The sequence below is a fragment of the Anneissia japonica genome, unplaced genomic scaffold (assembly GCF_011630105.1).
Source record: "Anneissia japonica isolate Jap-2015-1 unplaced genomic scaffold, ASM1163010v1 scaffold287716_len795978_cov209, whole genome shotgun sequence".
Classification (NCBI taxonomy): domain Eukaryota; kingdom Metazoa; phylum Echinodermata; class Crinoidea; order Comatulida; family Comatulidae; genus Anneissia; species Anneissia japonica.
This window is the reverse complement of record NW_022756589.1, coordinates 348,868-369,095: the sequence shown is the minus strand read 5'-3', so window position 1 is coordinate 369,095 and position 20,228 is coordinate 348,868. Positions and strand designations below refer to the sequence as shown.

Genomic DNA, 20,228 nt, shown 5'->3' with positions numbered 1-20,228 from the left:
GAACGGTATTATTTATACGTCTATTAAAGGTTGAGAATATATTTTCTTGTTCACATTTTCAAATTTAAGCTAACTATACTTATACTTTTATTTGTTTAGTTTTTTTAGATTAATCTTTAATCAACATGCAGTATATATGGTACTCTTTAATCAATTTTATTATTTTTTCCCCTTGGTCAGGCTTGCATTTATCTCTAGGTGGCCACTGTCTCGATCGCCGTTTCTGAGCACCTGTTCGCCTTACCTTACCTTACCTCTCTGCTTCGCACCAAGTGGCGCATAAGGCCTCAATAGAATGCCTCAATCTCAGGCCCGTAGCCAGCATGCTTCAAGGGGGGGTTCTGGGCGTGGGGTCCAGGGGGCCTGCCAAAGGGCCCGGGTGTGGTCAAGGGGGGGAACTAAGCCCCTGCATCTGCTCCTATCAGCTGCCGCAGCTTTTGCTCTTCCCCACGATGTCCATCCTACTTTATTTCTTCCTTTTCTGTTGTCCGCCGCCATGTTGTCTTAGGCCTTCCTCTCTTTCTCTTTCCTTTGGATGCCCATGTCATAGCAATGTTGCAGTCATTTCCATGGTCCTGTCTTAAAATATGACCAATCCATTTCCATTTTCTGTTTCTGACTTCATAACTCACTGATCGCATCTCTGTTTTTGCCATTAATTCTCCATTTGTTATTTTATCTTCCCATCTTATTTTTAAAATTCATCTCAGGCATTTACTTTGGAATATGTCAATTTGTCTTTCATCCGTTTCCCTGTTAACCTATGGTAGGAAAAATGTTTATCCAGTTCATTTGTTTGAGTTATCTAGGCAAAGGCCAGGATTGTGCAAGAATGGTGATGGATGTTGACCCTCTGAAGTTTTTTTACAAATTTGCTTTTTCCTATTTATATTTTTATTGCTTACCTTCATTATAAAAAGGAAGAAGTTCAGTGTTTGCATGCATGTTTATTTGGGTTATAAGCTGTAAAAAAGTAACAAAATGGCTGCTTTCCGATAATTTATTGGGTAAATTAGCGCTGTGGAAACACTGCCTTTATGTCAAGCACTTTGAAGCCCCCGGCATTTTGTGCAATATAAGTAAAACATTATTATTATTATTATTATTATATTAAATGCTTGCGGTACACCGCGTAGATGATTCTGAAAAGAACTGTTGTTTTGTTGAGAATGTCTCGATTAAGTTGCTTCAATCAAACCATGCAAACCTTCACTCAATATTATTAAAGTATATTTTTGCTACAAGCCTATATAAAATAAAAAATAACATACATAATAATTATATGTTACGTTAAATATTAAATTGTGAACTATTTTAAAATAATTTTAATAAAATATATTATAGTAACAATTTATATGTATTTTTTAGTAATAGTTTGAATGTATTTTGATATTTTACTTGTAGGTAATGATCTTTAATTATATTATGATTTTAGAAATCTTGATAATAAGTGTAATCTTTAATTCAGTTGCATTATTTTATTGTTAATTGCAATGGTACTTTTGTTGAATAAGCATATACAAATCACAAACTTGACCAATCATTTATTAGCTTTGTAATTCAGTTAATATGGGTAAATAATTTTTATTTAATTGAATTAAATTTTTAATTTGTTTTACATATTAATTGAAGCAAGTAAATTTGGCATTTCTACAAAACAGAACTTTAAATTGACTATTTTTTAAATATCTATTTTTTTCAGTAACAATTACAATACCAGTAATGAATAATAATAAATGACATTATAAATGTCTTCCATAATAAATCAAATGTGCTACTGGCAGAGCACTTTAGAGTTAATTGTAAATTCTCTCTATTTTTACCGCCTACATAATTAGTGAAGTACACTATTCAATTATCGGTATTCAATCCAATGGAATGTGGACATACTTCCAGTTAATATTCCAGTCAAATTTCTCCTTCAATAAACATTAAAGGAATTCTAGACATTGCGTAGGTTCAAGTTACGACAGACTTCTGCAATCTGTATTTGCCTACGGAACAGTAGCTGAAAAAATACCTAATCTCCATCGACAGTGAATCATCAGCAAACAACACTAAGTGAACGAATACAACTCCCTCGTGTCCATCGTAATAAGTTTTGCTCGGCAATGTTCTTATGACTAAAGTTCTTCAAACTTTGGAACTGCCTTGAAAGCTAATGTGTATATACTAAACATTTTGTATAAGGGGAAGGATAAATTCAACTGCAAACTTACTGATCAAATAGAGTGGTACCAGTTATATAACTTGAGATTCATGGGTTCAGACCCTGAACTAACTTCCTTGTGATAGTTTTAAATTTAAAATATTATTTTAACACACATTATAATACAAAATCACACATGTCCACTTCCTCACAGTTTTTAAAGTATTAAATTTATGATTTGATAACTTAAGCTAAAAAAAGTCATGAATGTTTTATTGTTAACATGAGGTCTGTAATCTTTTTCATTCCTCTTCCCAGTTGAGAAAGAAGGAATGAATGAACATGGGATGAAATAAATTCATGACATGAGGTCAAATATCATGTAAGTGATGCTGTGACAAAAAAAAAGCAGGACGATGTCATATGCTCTGTCAGATATGAACACGAGGTATCTAATAATATGATTATTAAATCATATCATGATAACTTAAATACATAGGTCAAAACTTTTAATATTGCTTACCTTAAGTGTGTGTTCTTTAATGAGAATAACAAACATGAATTAGATTTAGGTCGAGTCACAAGTATATTAAGATAAGAAGAGACTTGGGGTGACAGTGGTTATCCAAAACATGAATGAATCATTTTTATATTTGTATGTTCTGAAGATACAAATCAAATTCAAATAAAATAAAATAAATACAATTGCAAAATAAAGTTATAATACAGATATTAAAAATCTTAAAAAATTACCCCAATGTAAATTAAAAACATAGAAGTGATATTTTTAAAATAAAAAGTATGTTCTGACGATCACTAGTATCCGATGCAAGATAATGAGAAATCTAGTCAAGGTCACGTTAAATTAGTTAGTTACAGCGCTTATACTTTGACATAAAAAGGTTGAAGATTAAAGTGATTATTATTGATCTCATGATGATGTTCCAATAAAACGGATATGACATTAGGCTTAGGCTTGGCCATCAAAACTAACGATAAAGCCGGACGATAAAGGCATAAATGTTTAACATCCAATTATTTCATCTTCACTTCGTAGAGCATTCCGTAAAAGCAAACTAACAGACTGCCCGAGATTTTTTCTAACCCAGCCTACGCATGCACATTTAGGAGATTTTCAGCAGTTTAAACCGAGCTACCACAGTGCTGTTCTGACTAAATTGCGTGAATTGTAGAGGCTAAAGATAAGGCTATCATACTATTAGCTGTAATCTCCGAAGTAATGTATCACGTATCTCACCGCGTTTGCTGTATCTCGTTCTGCCATATCTTTAGACACAATGAACAAACTGTTTGCGGATTTTGCAAATATGAAAATTTATATAAAGTTTACAATGGTAAGAGAAATTTATCCTGTAATGTTTTAGTTGGATTTCCTTTTATTATTATTATTAATTATAAAGTTAAAAACAACTTAAAAAGTTAATTTTGAAGATGCTTTGGCTGATATTATTGAACCGACTAGGCCTAGAATTGCTGTGAAAACTAGACCGTGGTCAAGCTACAGATGTTTCTGCAATCAACATGCGGAAGCCAATTAAACAGCGGGGTGGCCCGACATTCCTTTGGAAGAGAACCTTGCCAATCCGGTCATTTGTTGAACCTAGCTTGCGAGTTGAAACGCTTGTTTTCATGCAGGTGATCCCGTTCAAATGGTCGGGATCAATCTGATAACATTCGCTTGTTCGATAACTACAACATAAACGTGAGTACTTACACTGTCGGAACAAGGGTAAATTAAGTTTTAAGGGCATTGTTGGAAAAAGCAATGTTGCCTGAAGGCTTGTAGGACTGGAAGGCAGTTTTGAAGGCACTGTTCCTTAAGTGTATCAAATTTTGCAATATAACTTTTCAATAAATCAATCTATTTGACATCATCTAGCCTAGACCTTATGGTCTCCCAGGTAATAATTCCATAACAACCCTCACTGTAGCACGAAGGAAGAGTGAAAAGTATTTCTAGCTCAGGAATAAAAAAACTACATTAAAGGTAAAAATTATGTTTTGATTGACTTAAAAGAAAGTAAGTTACTAACATCCAATGAGATACAAAATTAAAATAATTTAAAAACTGAGCACAAATAATTTAATATAAAATTTCTAATTTATTTAATAATAAATCATATTGCATAAATATTAATAAATAATATAAATACTGTAAATGTTAATTCTTAAAGATTGAAAATAATCTTACCTTGTTGGTGTATACATTGGCTCAATTGAATTTTGCATGTTGTGTTTTTTTATTCTCAAACTTCCACAAATCAAATATTTTCCATGAAAATATAAAAGCGGAACCTCTACAAGTTATCAAGGAATATAAATTAGCAAAATAAGGTAAATAAATTCATAGGGTTAGTAAGTACATAGAAACTAAATTCTATAAAAAATATTGACCATTAGTGTTAATAATATTAACCAAATTGGTGCATTAATCCATTTATATTGCCATATATGAAATTTGGAGGAAGTAGAAGAACAGGAACATAACCCCAAAAAAAACAGAGAATTTGCTTTAAAATGAGGTCAAGCGTAATCAGTTACAGTATCATTATTGACTTACTCGCAAGTATATATTTTCAAGATTAGTGTGGCATATTAAAAATGCTTTAAATAGAAAGATTAATGGATAGCAAAGCGGTCATGCTATTTTATGTGTTTTGAATAACTACAAATTTCTTTGGACTATAGCCTTACTAATCAACTTCACAATTAATGCAAGATGCAATATATCTAGATTATAAGTAATGCAACCGGATGACAATTCATTATCCTTACGGAGAAATTGCTCATTTTTTATCTATGCTGTACTAAATTTAATGTTTACACATTCTCGTAACATTTTTTGGGAACAGTTCACAGTCATTTTAAAAAACACCTGTCTGTCTCTTATACACATCTAGATGTGTATAAGAGACAGATTTGAGACTGATGCTCATCACACTGCTTGTGTCCTTGGGCAAGACATTTTATCTGCATTTGTCTCTCTTCACTCGATCATGTTTGGAGGTGAATGATTCAAGCTGATTACACACATAGCTAGGAATAAATACTCCATGGGGGAAGGGGGGGGGAGAGCTGAAGAGGTTGCACGGTTGTGTATGATTGATTCTCTATCTAATCACCAGGGGAAAAAAAAACACCGTGATTATTATAAAATAATAATCTAATAAATAAAAAATACTGTAATGGCACATTTTGTTGGTTGAGAATTAAAATAATACTCCAAGCTTCACCACTTGTAAAGTTTTGATATAGGCTCATATCTAGCTGAAGCATTTTGAATGAAAAATACAAAAATTAGGGTTTTGTAGTGGTACTGCAGGTAGGCTGTTTCTGATAATTTTTTAATTCAGTGGATGAATGAAAAATAACCTATCTAAATTTCTAATAAACATGAGGTAAAAATTTACCCCAAATTTTAAAGGGAATGCAAAAATGTGATCTATCCCTTAACTCTTGTAAAACTATGAAACGTTGCTAGTACGTATATCATTGTGGTTTAATAAAAACGAATTTCGATTTACTATATTATATTCAAACCAGATGAAACTATTCCAACATATAAAACCTTGTTCACTCCTCAAATTACCCCTGGTTTAATATGCCAATATCTCAGAAAACATAATATGCTTTTAAGTACCTTAAAAAATACATAAACTACTTCACAAAATGTCAAACAGATCTTAAATGATTCAAATTCACCAGGGAGCTTCCTTTCCAAATACTGAAAGATGATACCAAAATGACATTATATAAGATAGTATTTTATATCCTAGAATATATTTTCTTAAAAATTTATATATATATATATTTTTGATGATCTGAAATAGTATCTTGTGTTATTTAAAACACATAGGGTTCTTAGCATTTTTTGGAATTGGCATTCCACAGATTTTTAGAAAATTTGAGTTTCACCAAGATTGATAGTTAATTTATCGTTAATACTTTGGCTGACACACTATTATTCTAATAAATAAGTATTTTCATATTTTTTGCAATGTCAATTTTTTCTACATATATATAGCTTCCAATTACTTTTATTATACTCTTGGGTGCTTTTACTGTATCTTTCTGATATTTCCTTCAACAATTAAAGTGTACAGTACCTCTACTCCAAGTTTACTTTTTGAACACTACTGCAGAATAAGAAAAAAACCCACCTCAATTCTTTCAAAAGTTTTGAACAAAAAAATTCATTTTTGATTGGCTTAATAACAAGAAAACTGAGACAGACATTACCGGTACATAAGAAAACTGATATAAAAACATTAAACAGGAAATCTGAGACACAAACGTTATATTCAATTTCCTTTTTTTCAATACATTAATTTTTATACATCTAACTTACATTTCTTGGCAAATGGAAAATTGGCAACTAAAGTATTATACTACAGTATAATATATAATTTATGTATCTCAGTTTTCTTGGATAATGTATGTTTGTCCCAGTTTTCAATTTTTCTCAAATCACATGAGTTATCATATGATTGAAATGTTGTTCAAATAGGTTGATTGAAAGATATTATTGACTAGGATTACTGAATGCTATGACTGTTTACTTTCAGCAACATAACTTCAAAATAATTATCTTCAGCAATGTTAAAGAAAATATTTGATTAGGTTGTAGTAACTACTTTTGAATCAATCACCATGCTAAATGCATAGGTTCTGGGCTCCTGGTATACATCAATGGTGGAATTGAGAACTATTTCACCTTCAAGAAAAGTAATGAATTGCACTAACATCTAGGGTAGCACTACTTATAACCTGGAATAATATTGCAGCATTCAACATAGCGTAGCGTAGTATCTGTGTATATACTCAGCTAATGTAGCGTAAATTTATGAGACCACAGTTTATACATTTTAATTAATAATAGTAGCCGATGATGGACTACTGTTGCAGTAGTGCTCGTTGTTATTATTACTAATTTCCCCACCACATAACACAAAACTTTGGCCAATTTTGGGGATGGGCTTATACCAGGGAAAATACCCTGTCTTATCCAATCTTAAACCATTTTTTTCCCCTGAGAGTATTTCCTAAGCAAACTCATTCAAAACATACCCTGTGCTTTGCCCAATGAAAGGCTGGTGCATAAAATTGGGCATTAAGTAGGAGGTGGGCTTATCTCGAGGAAATATGGTAATATTAAACATTTCTTATGCGGTAGAAGTAGGACACTTTTGTATGATCTTTACATTCAAATGATGCATTTCATCATTTCTTAAAATATTAAATAGATGATGAGGTATTCTTTATAATGACTGTAAACTCACTTTTTTCTTGGTCCACTATATCATACATTTCTCCAATGAAATCTTTCTTTTGAGGAAATTAAACAATAAAAGAGTATCTGAAGGATCATCAAGAGCTTAGAGTAGGATATATTAATTAGAATAGCGACAGGAAAATGAATTAAAAAAGCTATAGGTTGACATCAGTTAATGTAATATTCACATGTGAAATATAAAATGACTCGCTATTCTTATTAGATTCAGTCATTATTGGCTATTATCAAATTTGTTCTGCATTATAATTCATGCTGTCATAACAATTTCAATATAAATCTAATTTTTATTTTAATGCAACATCTAGTACCTAATAATTTGATAATGATTTGCTATTGAGAAAGTAATTTTAATGAGAATAAAACTTTAGGTGGGACAAAAGCATGATACAGTATACAAGTATGCTATATTATTATTACTGTATGTACAGTAATATCATACAACAAAGACAACTAATATCATGTTTATTAAAAAAAAAACAGGTAGGATTTTGGCTTAATATCATTCAGTTTTTTTTCTTCTGAAGTTGTGTATAAAAAAAAAAACTACTCGAAAGGGAAGATAGAGTTTAGGGATTAATACTAAGCCTAAAATTATGTAAACAAATATTACAGATTAAAGGCAAAGTAAAGATAATCTTCAAATATCATAAGAAACTGTATGCTACATCAACTTGGCACGGGCAGGAAAAGCCCATTTTGGTTTTACCGTATGTGTCATCAACAGAGGAAAAAGCTAAAAGTTGAAAGCTCTAAGCATAAATGGTGCTCAGGTGGAGTAAGCTTACCTTTAATTACAGACTGCAGGCTTCGACCCTGTTTTAAGATTGGCTTCAACCTGTGTAGTGACCCGCTACTACATTTCTCTGGAAGGCCATTAGTAGCTCTAGGAAAGTTTTGCCTATACCATTTAAAAATAGGGGTTGTAACCTAAGCTTATTTATTTTGGCTTGTCAAGCAAAAAATAATAATGTTATATATTGAGTAGACGGTCAAGTACGAGAATTACCAGTATTTTGTAGTTGCTTTAAAATCATAGAGATCTGTTTGGAAAATCTCTGGTTTAGTGTTCTTTTTTAATCTACCCTGCTAAGTTAATTGATCACTCTGTATCATTTTACCAAATAAGCAATTGGTTTTCTCAATTAATGGAAGGGTTGTTTGTTTTGTGTCATCAGGATATTTAGTCTTTATCGATCTTGTGATAATTTTACACGTTTAAAAACAGTTTAGCCTAATTTTTGTAAAGAAAAACATAATACATATTTCAAAATCTAAGTCACCTGAAAACTTGTGCTTAATGAAATAATTATCGTAAAAGTGCTACCTGTCATTTTCATTGTTTGTATAGTTTAGACTAACATGCTTACCACTGTTACAGAGGGTCGCAGGCCCGTAGCGTGGCGGATTAATGGGTTACGACGAACCGCCCAAAAACTGGAGAAGGTCCGCATTTAAAAATGAAATATTGATATTCGTAGATATATTTTATTTACAATGTTCTCCAGAGTATCGGAGATCATACAAGCCAAAGGGTCCACTTTCCACTGAAACGAACCTCCCACAATTTAAGTCACGCTACGGGTCAAGAACCAAACTAGGTCGTCTGGATCTCCAGAAAAAAAAAAAAACAACTGGTAGAGTCAATTTAAAATGATAAAAATTGTGTGTGGGCGCGGCAAACTGCAGCCGCTCTTCGCCCAATGTTCAGTTTGTAGACCCCTGTCTTCTTGGCTAATGGAGGTCTAGTGTACACATCTGGCTTGATCTTTTTGAAGAGTAAGGGGTCACCTCGATGCTGTGGGTTATCTGTGCTGTGGATGCTGTGGAATGATGTGAACATGTAGCTCCATAAGCGCCTCTTCACGGCTGCTAGTCACAGACCACGCCCGCTAGTCACAGATCACGCTCACTAGTCACAGACCACGCCCATATGCAATTCAGCACAATAAAAAGCTGTGAGTTATGGGTTTTTCTCCTACCTTTACCTATATATAATAATTTTGGACTATTTATATAAACATTATAAATCAAACAGTCACAGGTTAATCAAATACTTTTTACATATTTTCTTTTGTTATGTACTGTAGATGCAGAATAGAAAAGGAACTAAAGAAAATTACTCATTAAGTTCTATTGTTTGAAGCAAACGCATTAGATGCCATATACAAATAAAGTAAAAAAAAAAACCTTAAGTAAACAACAGAAGATGGAATGATCAAGTGGTAATGACATATGTTTTTAAAATTAAAAAGCTATATATAGAGCACAACTCAGCATATACAACAGCTTCTTTGCTGCTGCGCTGCTACAGTGTAATATTTTTTTTATTATTCCTATTAGTCGTACCAAGTCTTGTGCAATTAAAATGTGACTTGCGAATTCATGGCCTCTCTAAACCTCCTGTCATGCTCAAGGAAGAAATACTCAAGTATAAATATAAACATTGACATTAATTTTTGTTTCCTTTCCCACAAGCTTCAATACAAAGAAGTTCAGCACATTCCTTTTTCAAAATTGCAATTGAGGTCTTGTTTTAGTGTTTCCAATTTTGCATTAATGTTTTCTTCTCAAAAGATTTTGCTTTGAACTACTGTACTTTTATCAAATTATATATAATATCTTCTTAACCCGTATCAGAGGGATTTGAGAAAATCGGACAAATACAAATTAACTTCAGCAACAGCCGAGATATCTTTGAGAAATGCAGCTTGCGCATGAACTTAAAAATAAAATATACACAGTGCATACATTGCTGCCACTGAACTTTATATTAAACATAATTAATTCATATATTCTTTTAATTAAGAGTATATGCATCAATATGTATCAATATTATATCATTAGTAGTATTATAATATTAGCAGATTTTTGTATAGAAAACAAATCTGGATGAAGAATCATCCGAAAACTGATGGTGACTGAGAACTCAGTACACATAATTAATCTTTTGTCTGACAGGTAGGCCTACACCAGTGCAAGAATTGTGTCAAAGTGTTGAGAAGTTGAATGAATAAATGAATGAAATGAACAACAACAATTCTAATCAAGGTAATTCAGTATTTAATACTAAAAAGCCTCCCTGTCATGTTAAATGACCTGTCACTCTGCAAATTGAATTATTTTACGTAATTTTTTGAGGATCAGATCGTGGGCATGATCAACTGCTAAGCAGTTGACATGATTCTCATAAAATTAAGCCTGCAGCAGATAATAAGTGTGACCTTAATTACTCAATATACATTAAATTTAAACTCCACGAGTCACTCATAAATAATGAGAAATGAGAATTTTTCATTTTGCAAATGAGGTGTACGTATGGTAGTTGCGAGATATCACAACCTACTGTAGTGATATAACACTGTAATAGTTCATGGTCTAAACATTTTTGATACCAAAATTTTATGATAGTATATTGTTTGAGTCAATGGAAAAAAAACACTTGGATTTTCTTTTTATTGTATTACTGTCCATAGAGAGCATCTCTTAATCAGTTATTTATTATTTAATTACGCTTACTTCAAAGCCTAAAATCACAATAGAAAACCGAGGGTCTCAATAAACGTCTGGGATTTGAAACCTACCGGTCTGACATCATTCGTCATCACAATTAACAAGGGGTCTTAAGGACAGGATGGCATACTTAGATATCATATAACCTATCTGCTTTTAGTGGTTGTTCTCTTTTATCAAAAACTAAATGCAACGTTCAACATATTTCGCTAGCTTACCCTCTAGTAATAAATTAAATTATAAATAAGTAAATGTCCATATATCTACAGTTTAAACACTTAATTTTTTGGCTATTCATTTTAGGAAGTCAACAACCAAATTTAAACTACAAGCAAGTTGTTTATTTTTAAATTTGAGTCATTGGTCTTAAAATGTAAACCAAAGTTTTTACAGCTTTCTCCACACTATGGAAATATTTTGTATGCCATGCTACTTTTTTAATTATGCCACAAGTCCGTGTCCACTTTTGACGTAAAATAAGCTTTCATCTTAATTTAAAAAATCTAATCTATTCTGGAGAGTATTGGACAAACAACTTGGCTTATGATGGATAACTGAAATCCATCGATTTTGTTGATAATTCCCAATAACCTTGGATTCTATAGAAAATTGTACATACAACAAGAATACCGAATGAAATCTGGTATTATGTACATAAAACAAAAATACAGTATGTCAAGTTAGAAAAAGGCTTTTTTTAATTTTTTTTATTAAAACATAGATTTCATCTACGAAATCATTCATCATACTACTATCGAAAACCCAATAGCTTACATATTCAAAGGAAGAGGTAATCACAGCAGTGACTTATCAAGGACCAAGCATGTGTGGCACTGGCAGGTCTTGAACTCTATCCTGCCTCAAAGTTCAATTCCTCACTACTATAACTACCCTAAAAAATATAATAACCACAAAACATTTACTTCTTAATATTGTCATGTTTTTTGTGTAGACAAGAACAGGTTTATTTTTTTTTTGTAGGCCTGCAATAGTTTGAATTATATGCTGTATTATTTGCTCAAGTTTTAAGATATATGCTGCTTCACACCTGAAGATTCTCAGCTGCCTATTTATCGTATCATATACAAATGAAAATCTGTTCTAAATCTGAGCTCATATTTATTTTACAGAATCAAACTAAGAGGCTATTGCCTTCACAATCAATTGGGTTTACCGTTTGTGTGTTGAGTTAATAAACACGAACAATAAAATTCAAATTGATTTACTTACTGTATTTACTTAAGTTACTATAAGCTTTCAATTGACGCATAAATTAAAAACTCTTTTCAGACCATTATATTGGCTGGAAATCAATTTAAAGGTCTGTAAATCAGTGAAAACTAAATTTTGTGGATCATTTTATGAGCAAACCATTTCAATTTTCTCCTTCAACAAATGAATAGGACTGCTTAAAGGGGCACATTAGTATTGATTAACTAGCAGCATTTTTTTTTCAAGGAGGAAGGCCATGTTTTGTTTGTGACATCCTGTAAGCTACTGTCAGTTATTTCAAGTAATGGAAAATTATTATGAAAACCAATAGGCAAAGTTGACAGGAGCCCTCTATAGTTTGTCTACATATGAACTTTATTCCAATAGGTCATATTATTTATTCATTTATGTATTTATTTTTGAATAAAAACATACATAATAGTACACAACTATGAATGTTATTAAAAGTAAAATATAAATATTCATTGTCAATTCAAATTATTCAATTTAGTTTCATGTATATTGTTTTTGTGATGTTTCTACAGCAACGACAACTAGCAACGTTTACTGCCTGATCAAATGTCAAAGAGATATGAACAAAATTAAAGCTTTAATTACAATCTTTAATATCTCGATTGAAGTCACTGCATTTGGGTCACATCCAACCAGATTATGAATAATTTTGTTGATCTACTTTCTTATCGTTAACAATTTATAACACTTCTGAATAAAAGAAAAACCAATCTGCTTGTACCTTAATAACAAAATTAATATATTAAAGACAAAAAAAAATTATACAAATCATATTCTATAATTACAATTTTAATTTAGTTGAAGTATCATCTTAATCCCCCCACTGATGCTTGTACGGTGAAATTGTGATATTCTAGGGTCTAAGTTTGGATAGGAATTTACGGGAGACTTGGTTGAATTAGCTTTGTTATTCAAGAATCTAATTGCATTTGCTGCATGCGGTGATACTTAGAGTACCATGGCCTGCTAACTTCAGGGAAACAACTGATAATGCAATAGTAAAACATCCAGAAAAAACAATGAATTTGCAGATCAGTTTCTGGGAGAATTTTGCTTTCTTGAGGGAGTGGAAGAATTGGGGTGTCGATATCCAGGAGTCTACTACAATTTTCAGAGACTTGGGACCCTGGATTATTAATTTAAGGGCAGCGGCGTATAGGAGTCTTGAACAACTTGACTGTGAATTTTTTTTTGGGGGGGCACATGTGGGTAATTTTTGTGGGGCACTTGTGGGTAATTTTTGTGGGGACGTGCATCCCCGCGCACCTTCCCACCCTCCCAGATATGCCACTGTTAATGGTCCATACAAACAATATACACCTGCTATTCTCTCACACATAATGTCTCCCACACATAATGTCTCCCACATGAGAATCCACCTTACGTCTCACGCTTATGTTGTATTATCTCGCGCATCATAAAAATGTTATAATATAAAATGCCGAATATACATAAAAATGAAGTGAATTCCTCAATAAAATATGAATACAGGCCATATAAATTTCTTTTAACAAAGCTAATACCGACTGACGACTGGTACTAGTAGTTCTACCAGTACAATTTTTTTTAAAGTAACATAGAGGGTGCTCTGTTTCATGATTTTTAGAGAGGGTGCTACATACAAATTTTACCTTTTTTTGTCTTGTGCATCAGACGCAGATATAATATATAGGAGTCAATTGTCTTAGAGTTTAAGATGCGGATGCTGCAACATACTGGCATAAATGTATTGATCAGAGCAGCAGCTTATCCATTATTCTGGTGATGGAACAAGTCTTGGATAAGGCTTAGTATACAATATAAGCTTGTGTAACCACCCTTTTTTCCCCTCCACCCCTCCCCCCCCCAGTTTTTAAATATTCAAAATCTGTATCTCATTAACTGTTCCTGAGTTTTTTTCGTCAAACATAATTTTCGTGTCTTAAGCTTTGTCTACATTATCAAAATTTCATCAAAAAAGTGTCATATAAAATGTGATGGAACAAGAGTTGAACACGTTCAACTTTTTTTGATACAATTTGATAATATGTGATATGACGTCATCATACCCATATTTTGGCACATCACATTTTTTTTGTCACATAAAATTTGATAGTGTAGACAAAGCTTTAGCATAATCAGTTGTCCAACATACTGTATCAAAAACTGCTTTTCCTCCCAACTATGGCTTTAAAGAATCCAGCACGATGCAGTTTGTGTCTGGCATTGAGGTAAAGAAAATGATTAAAGAAGCTACATCATCATCATCTCATCATTAGCGCATGTAGTATACATGTAAATAAAATTGACTTGCCCAGCTTAGGATGAATCTTTCTTTAATCCTACATCGAAACAATTAGGAAAAGTGACTATTGCTGTGAGGGTGATTATGTATATGATTACTTAGTGGCATTAAGACCCTAGAATTTAATCAAAGCAAAATAAACTGAAAATATATAAGTAATCCAACATATAACAGTCGGTTTTACTCGTTGATACTTAGTTATTAATAAATGTGAGATCGTATTAACAGGTTATAGTGATATGTAGAAGCGGTTGGCGTATCGGTTGTGGCTTAGACTCCCTGGACTTGAGGTCGGGGGTTCGAAACTTGCGCTGTGCAAGTTGTTTGTGTCCTTGAGCAAGGTACTTTATCTACGGTTGTCTCTCTCCACCCAGGAATACAAGTGGGTACCTGGTAGGTTCAAACACAGCCAATTGCTGATTAAAGCTGCAACATTATGAATTCCTCCCATGGGGCCTGAGTGTGTTCGATATGTGTTTGCAGTGAGTAATAATGCTAAGTGCATAGAGGTTTTTACAATGCGCTTTATAAGTCGACAATTATTATTATTATTATACGCAAACTATATAACATAACGGGTAAGACCGAGCATTTACTGTATTTGTTCAAATAAACGGCCACCACTTTTGAATAAACGCTTCCCTCGATTAAACGCCCCCTTCAGAGTCTCATTTGAATAAACGCCACCCTCCCTATTTTTTTCCTCAATTAAACATCCACTAAATGACTGTAAACAAAACTAATGGAAGCTACATCATTCTCAACACATTCTATTAATATCAGGGGCGGATCAGATTTGAAAAAGGGGGGGTTCAAAATGTTTCCGAAAAACCCGAAAATGAAAGGGTGGTCCGGGGATCCTCCCCCTTGAAACGTTTGATTCCTAGATGGCCAGAAAAGAGCTTTTCTAATTCCCCCAAAAACCCTTCGCAATAATAAACACCCTGGGGCTTTTATTCGAATAAATACAGTAACTTTCTATCCACCGATTTATGAATATACTGCACTGCTCCTCCACAATTATAGGCCCAAGGGTGTGCATTTCTAAATTAATGTACTTAAATTTTAATTAAAGAAAAGTAAATTTTCCTGGCACATAGAAATACAACTTCATAATCCGTGGCACCCTTGCATTGGACAGACCAAGCCCTCATCAGAAAATTCAGACCAAAAGAATTTTTTTAAAACAAAATCTAAAAATTCTTAGCATAACAAATTTCAAAACATCTCTAGTTAAAAATGGCTTAAAATTGGTTAGTTTCTATAGATGCCAGGGATAAGGTACTTGGGCCTATGGAGACTGACATGGGTCTGGCAGCCCTGCTGACCTACACTAACCTAGAAGTTGTCAGATCCCCTGTTGGACAGCTTTCTGCTCCCGTATATTCTAGAGTGACCACTGTTGTGGAATCAAAAACTAGTATTTTCTCCTAACGGATTCAGTAAAATGGAATAATCAAGCAGTAGTCAGCAAGCAGAATTGGGAAAAGCCTACATCAGTAGGTATTGGGGTATAATTGTCACATCTATTATATCAGGGGGGGTGGGCATAAAAATGTGTCAGAGGGCCAAGGTAAATTTTGGATTCACCACCAAGGGCCACCCTTCAACATTGATGTTTCTAGTGTGCTTCCAAAACCTTCATGCACTGTTCTTATATCGTTTTGTGGTCAGTTTTAATATTACTTCTTACAGAGAGGACCGTAAGATGTTTTCTAGCCAGAGATGGTTGGTGGCCTGCACATTTTTAATTTATTTTCACAGGCCGCATTTACCACTGTCGGGCCTCAAGTGGCCCGCAGGCTGCACTATGCCCCCCCCCCCCCCGTGTATTACATAGTATGAGATACACCCTTGGTACAATCTACCGGAAATTACCAATCAATCAACTAAATTGATCAAATAATCAACTAATTAATCAATCAATTTCAATCATGCTAACAGAAGCAGTGGAAGACATGAATATAACAAAACAATGTTGGATCAAATTTGTGTGGAGGTTGAAAAATACAGGGGTAGTCTTTATGGCCCAAAATAGTGATTTTACACTGGTAATGTAATTCGACAGGCAAATTACAGTAATATTTTTAGCAAATTTCTTTGAAAAAATTTCATAGGCATAGGGCCTAGGCCTAGCTATAGGTATACAGTAATTTCATTTTACAGTAGTTTGGAACGATATCAGTAGTGGGGGTGGTGGCAGTGGCCTACTAGGACTACAATTTATTTGAAGCTACCTTGGGTCCGATCGTCCACACCAGTTAGGCCCAATCGTCTGTCACCCGAAGTTTTCATTACGATGATCAAGAATGTATACTAGGCTAGGCTTAGATTGCTCACTCTGCTACGTATACTACCGCATAACAAAGAGAAAGCGACCCGTGGTGCATTCTTAAATTTTACACACATTATTAAAATGTATTAGACGATAACACGATATCACTGACTGAACGATCTACCACCCTCGTATCCCAGTAACTACTGTACTGAACTAGGCCTAATGTTTTTGTGAACTAGAGTGCTGACAAGATGGCGGAGCAATGGAGAGTTATGTACCCGACAGTCGGCTGCCTTTGTATCTTCACTTGTCTTCAATTTGCATTCAAAGGGTACATTGCTGCATAGCCAACTGTCGGGGATATAGTACCTTCATATGACTACTCATACAACAACAAAAAAAAAACGTCGCATGAAGTTAGTGAGATCTAAATGAAAAAAACGATGTATTTCAGCAGATATTAAAACCTTTTTGTTTTATTTTAGGCCTTCTTCAAAATACCTATGCCACAGCAGTTGATTTTTTTTGCCGTAAAATCAAAATAGTTTCATCCATGCCGACTTGCCAATCGGTTAGCGTGAGCCCTGACTGAACTCTGCAGAAACTTCACATCGATCTTCGCATCGCGAGGTAAAACAAAATGTCGGAAAACTTTTCTTTGACGCATGCGCATTTGCATAAATGTCTACACACATACGCACACACACACTACACACAATAAAAAACAAAGGAAAAACAGTGAGAGTGATTACAATAGTTCCTATTGCATTACACGCATAGGAACTAACAATTGCTTAATAATACAGAAAGAACCTACTCACCTTTGAAAACTAGCTTGCCTTTTCACTTTAATTTCTGCTGAATTTTGCGACATATTTGTTGGAACTATTTTGATATAACGTAGGCCCACTGGCAGTTGTATTTATAGATGAGCTATGACAAGGACAATTTGCAGAATGTATCACCTAAGCCAGCACAAATGCAACTAGCAAAAAGGCTGTATGAAACACAATCAGCTCTCTGAATATTCCGAGCATGAGTGGCCTGTTCGACATTAATGGATTTGGTATGTGACTAACATTTCAGATATACAAATTTACTAGCTATTACCGTGTAAGTAATTACTTGCTAAATTTCTTAAATCATGGAGGGTAAGTGAGTAAATTTAAAGGAAAACAGTTTTACGAGCCAATGTTCGCACTACTGTAGGAGTAATAATTTAACGCTTGCATTGTTCTTCTGTGATTAAATAATTGATTAAATGTGAAACATCAAGATGAATATAATGTTGAAAGCCAAATGAATAGACAGTTCTTACATCTTCTTCAATGTTAAATTTGAGAGATAACTGTGCAATTGTAGGTATAAAACACAATATGTACTTTTAAGTGGTTGGGTGGTTAAGTGCCAGCTTTCAATAAAATTCAAGGTCCTGGGTTCAATCCAGTGGTGGGGCAGCAGTTTTCAGCCTCCATCGGACAAGTTAAGCCCCCCATCGACCGAGCTCGTTGGGTAGTCGAACCAAAAAAAAAAATTTTAAAATAGGCCTACACCAAGCCAAAACTTTCACAGTCATATAGTGCCATTTTCCGGCCATCGAGATGTCAATATTAAAAAAAAAAAATCATTTGGGAGAGGCACCCCTAGCAAAGCTCTCCCCCTCCTCAGATATAATAGGGTAAGACCCTAAGGGGTCCCCCCATAGGACCCCTTACCCACCTCCCCCACCCCAGAAAATATATCCTAGCGCCATCACTGGTTTAATCCTTTGGATGAAATGTTGCGAATATTTATACGCCATGCATTTTTTATAAGCCAATATCATTTGCAAACCTACAAGAATAAAATGGTCCATCAATAATGTACTACAGCAAATTGACACATTAAAAAAGATGTCGGAACACCTCAAAGGTTGCTGGGAATGACGCATAGTTAAAAAATAAAACATGAAAGTGTATTGATGCTTTTTAACCTTAGGACAAAAATATTCTTTTAATTGAACTGTTTATGTGTATCAGTATAACATGGTTCACTTGTGATTTTGGTCCTTTCTCCCACAGGATGGGAGGGATGGAAATTTGATAATTTGATTTGAGAAATTTTCTTGATTTGATTTTTGGGTGGCAGTGTGACAGACATACCTATGTATCTGCAGTGTAGTGAATCTAGGAGACTTGAAAAGGGGAAGAGGGGACTGCTGGGCAAAAAGGTGGAGTTGGGATTGATGATTAAGTGAAGGGTACTAGGTTACAAAATAAGGTAATATGAGGTGATTTTTAACTACCATGATTTTTTTGCTTCGGACATTTTAAATGGGTGACTTATTTGGGGGGGGGGGGGGGAGGGGAGAGGAAGGTACAGGTATGTGCACCCCTAGATATGCCACTCTGTATTTGGGAATTTGTATTGGACATGTATTACTGTATATGAACATTTTTGATATATAACAACTGATATGATAATGATAATTAATAGGGAAAGCTTGACCTGGTTTTTTTTTAAATTAATTTAAACTGCATTTTAATATCATACTACATAATATTAATATTCATGCACTTATCTGTAGACAGACAATGGTGAGTATCAATGTCATTCTCTACGCAAATTTTGAATGTTAGAAAAAAAAAATGAATATTTATGAACGGAGAGGAATACACAATCCCAAACAATCTAAAGAGACTGCACATTTTGTACATTAGGACTGCAACAGATTCCAATGACCGGGGAAATAATTTAAAGTGCTTTGTCACATCAAAATCACTGCATATTTGCCAACAATAATTATTAGTATATGCTCAATTTGCATCTTAATGTCAACAAACAAGTATGAAATATGCAGTATATAGAAGAATAAAATAAAGAGAAGGAAATGTTACGAATATTAAACAGAACAAACCTATTGCTTAGATTTTGAAGAAGTTTAGTAGCTCAAACACCATGCCACAGCTACACCTTGTTATTATTCATCAATTTTCTTATTTTAGATATTTAAATTAAATCTCTAAATCAAGATTATTTTGCATTAACATCTTAGCAGAAGAAATTGCGTGGGAGGTAAAACCATCAATTATAATACATTAATCAAAACCATTTGGCTGAATTATAAAAAAAAACTCTAAACCAAAGTGAATGCTGGATAGGATTTTTAAAATATTTTAATAATAATAATGTCAGTCTGGTGGACGGCTGGACTGCTTTTACCACGCCTTCAGGCATACCATACAGTACTGACTAGAGGACTTTCTACATTCCTCGCATGGATCGTGCGTGTGTTTCACGAGTAAAAAGCGTGGGCCATTATTCTGCGAGTGCTCAATTAACGCGTGAATGATTTTACTCGGCATACACTTCCTGGTAAAAATCGGAACTTGCGGTCCACGAACGGTCCCGTGGGCGGGTAAAGTTGTTTCTGTCTCTTATACACATCTAGATGTGTATAAGAGACAGC

The 20,228-nt window shown here is 33.7% G+C and overlaps 1 protein-coding gene across 2 annotated transcripts in view; it reads right to left on the bottom strand.

Annotated features, from left to right (window-relative positions):
- The window catches only part of LOC117124229 (tumor protein p53-inducible protein 11-like), an 84,483-nt gene that overhangs the window by 35,417 nt on the left and 28,838 nt on the right, over positions 1-20,228 (bottom strand). Inside the window, exons 4-5 of one of the 2 annotated variants that reach the window (XM_033270377.1) lie at positions 8,249-8,361; positions 4,362-4,467 (exon numbers count right to left, since the gene is read on the bottom strand). In XM_033270377.1, coding sequence (XP_033126268.1) covers positions 4,362-4,467; positions 8,249-8,361 — 219 coding nt within the window. The remainder of the gene's footprint in view (positions 1-4,361; positions 4,468-8,248; positions 8,362-20,228) is intronic. The other variant, XM_033270378.1, reaches the window with a different exon arrangement.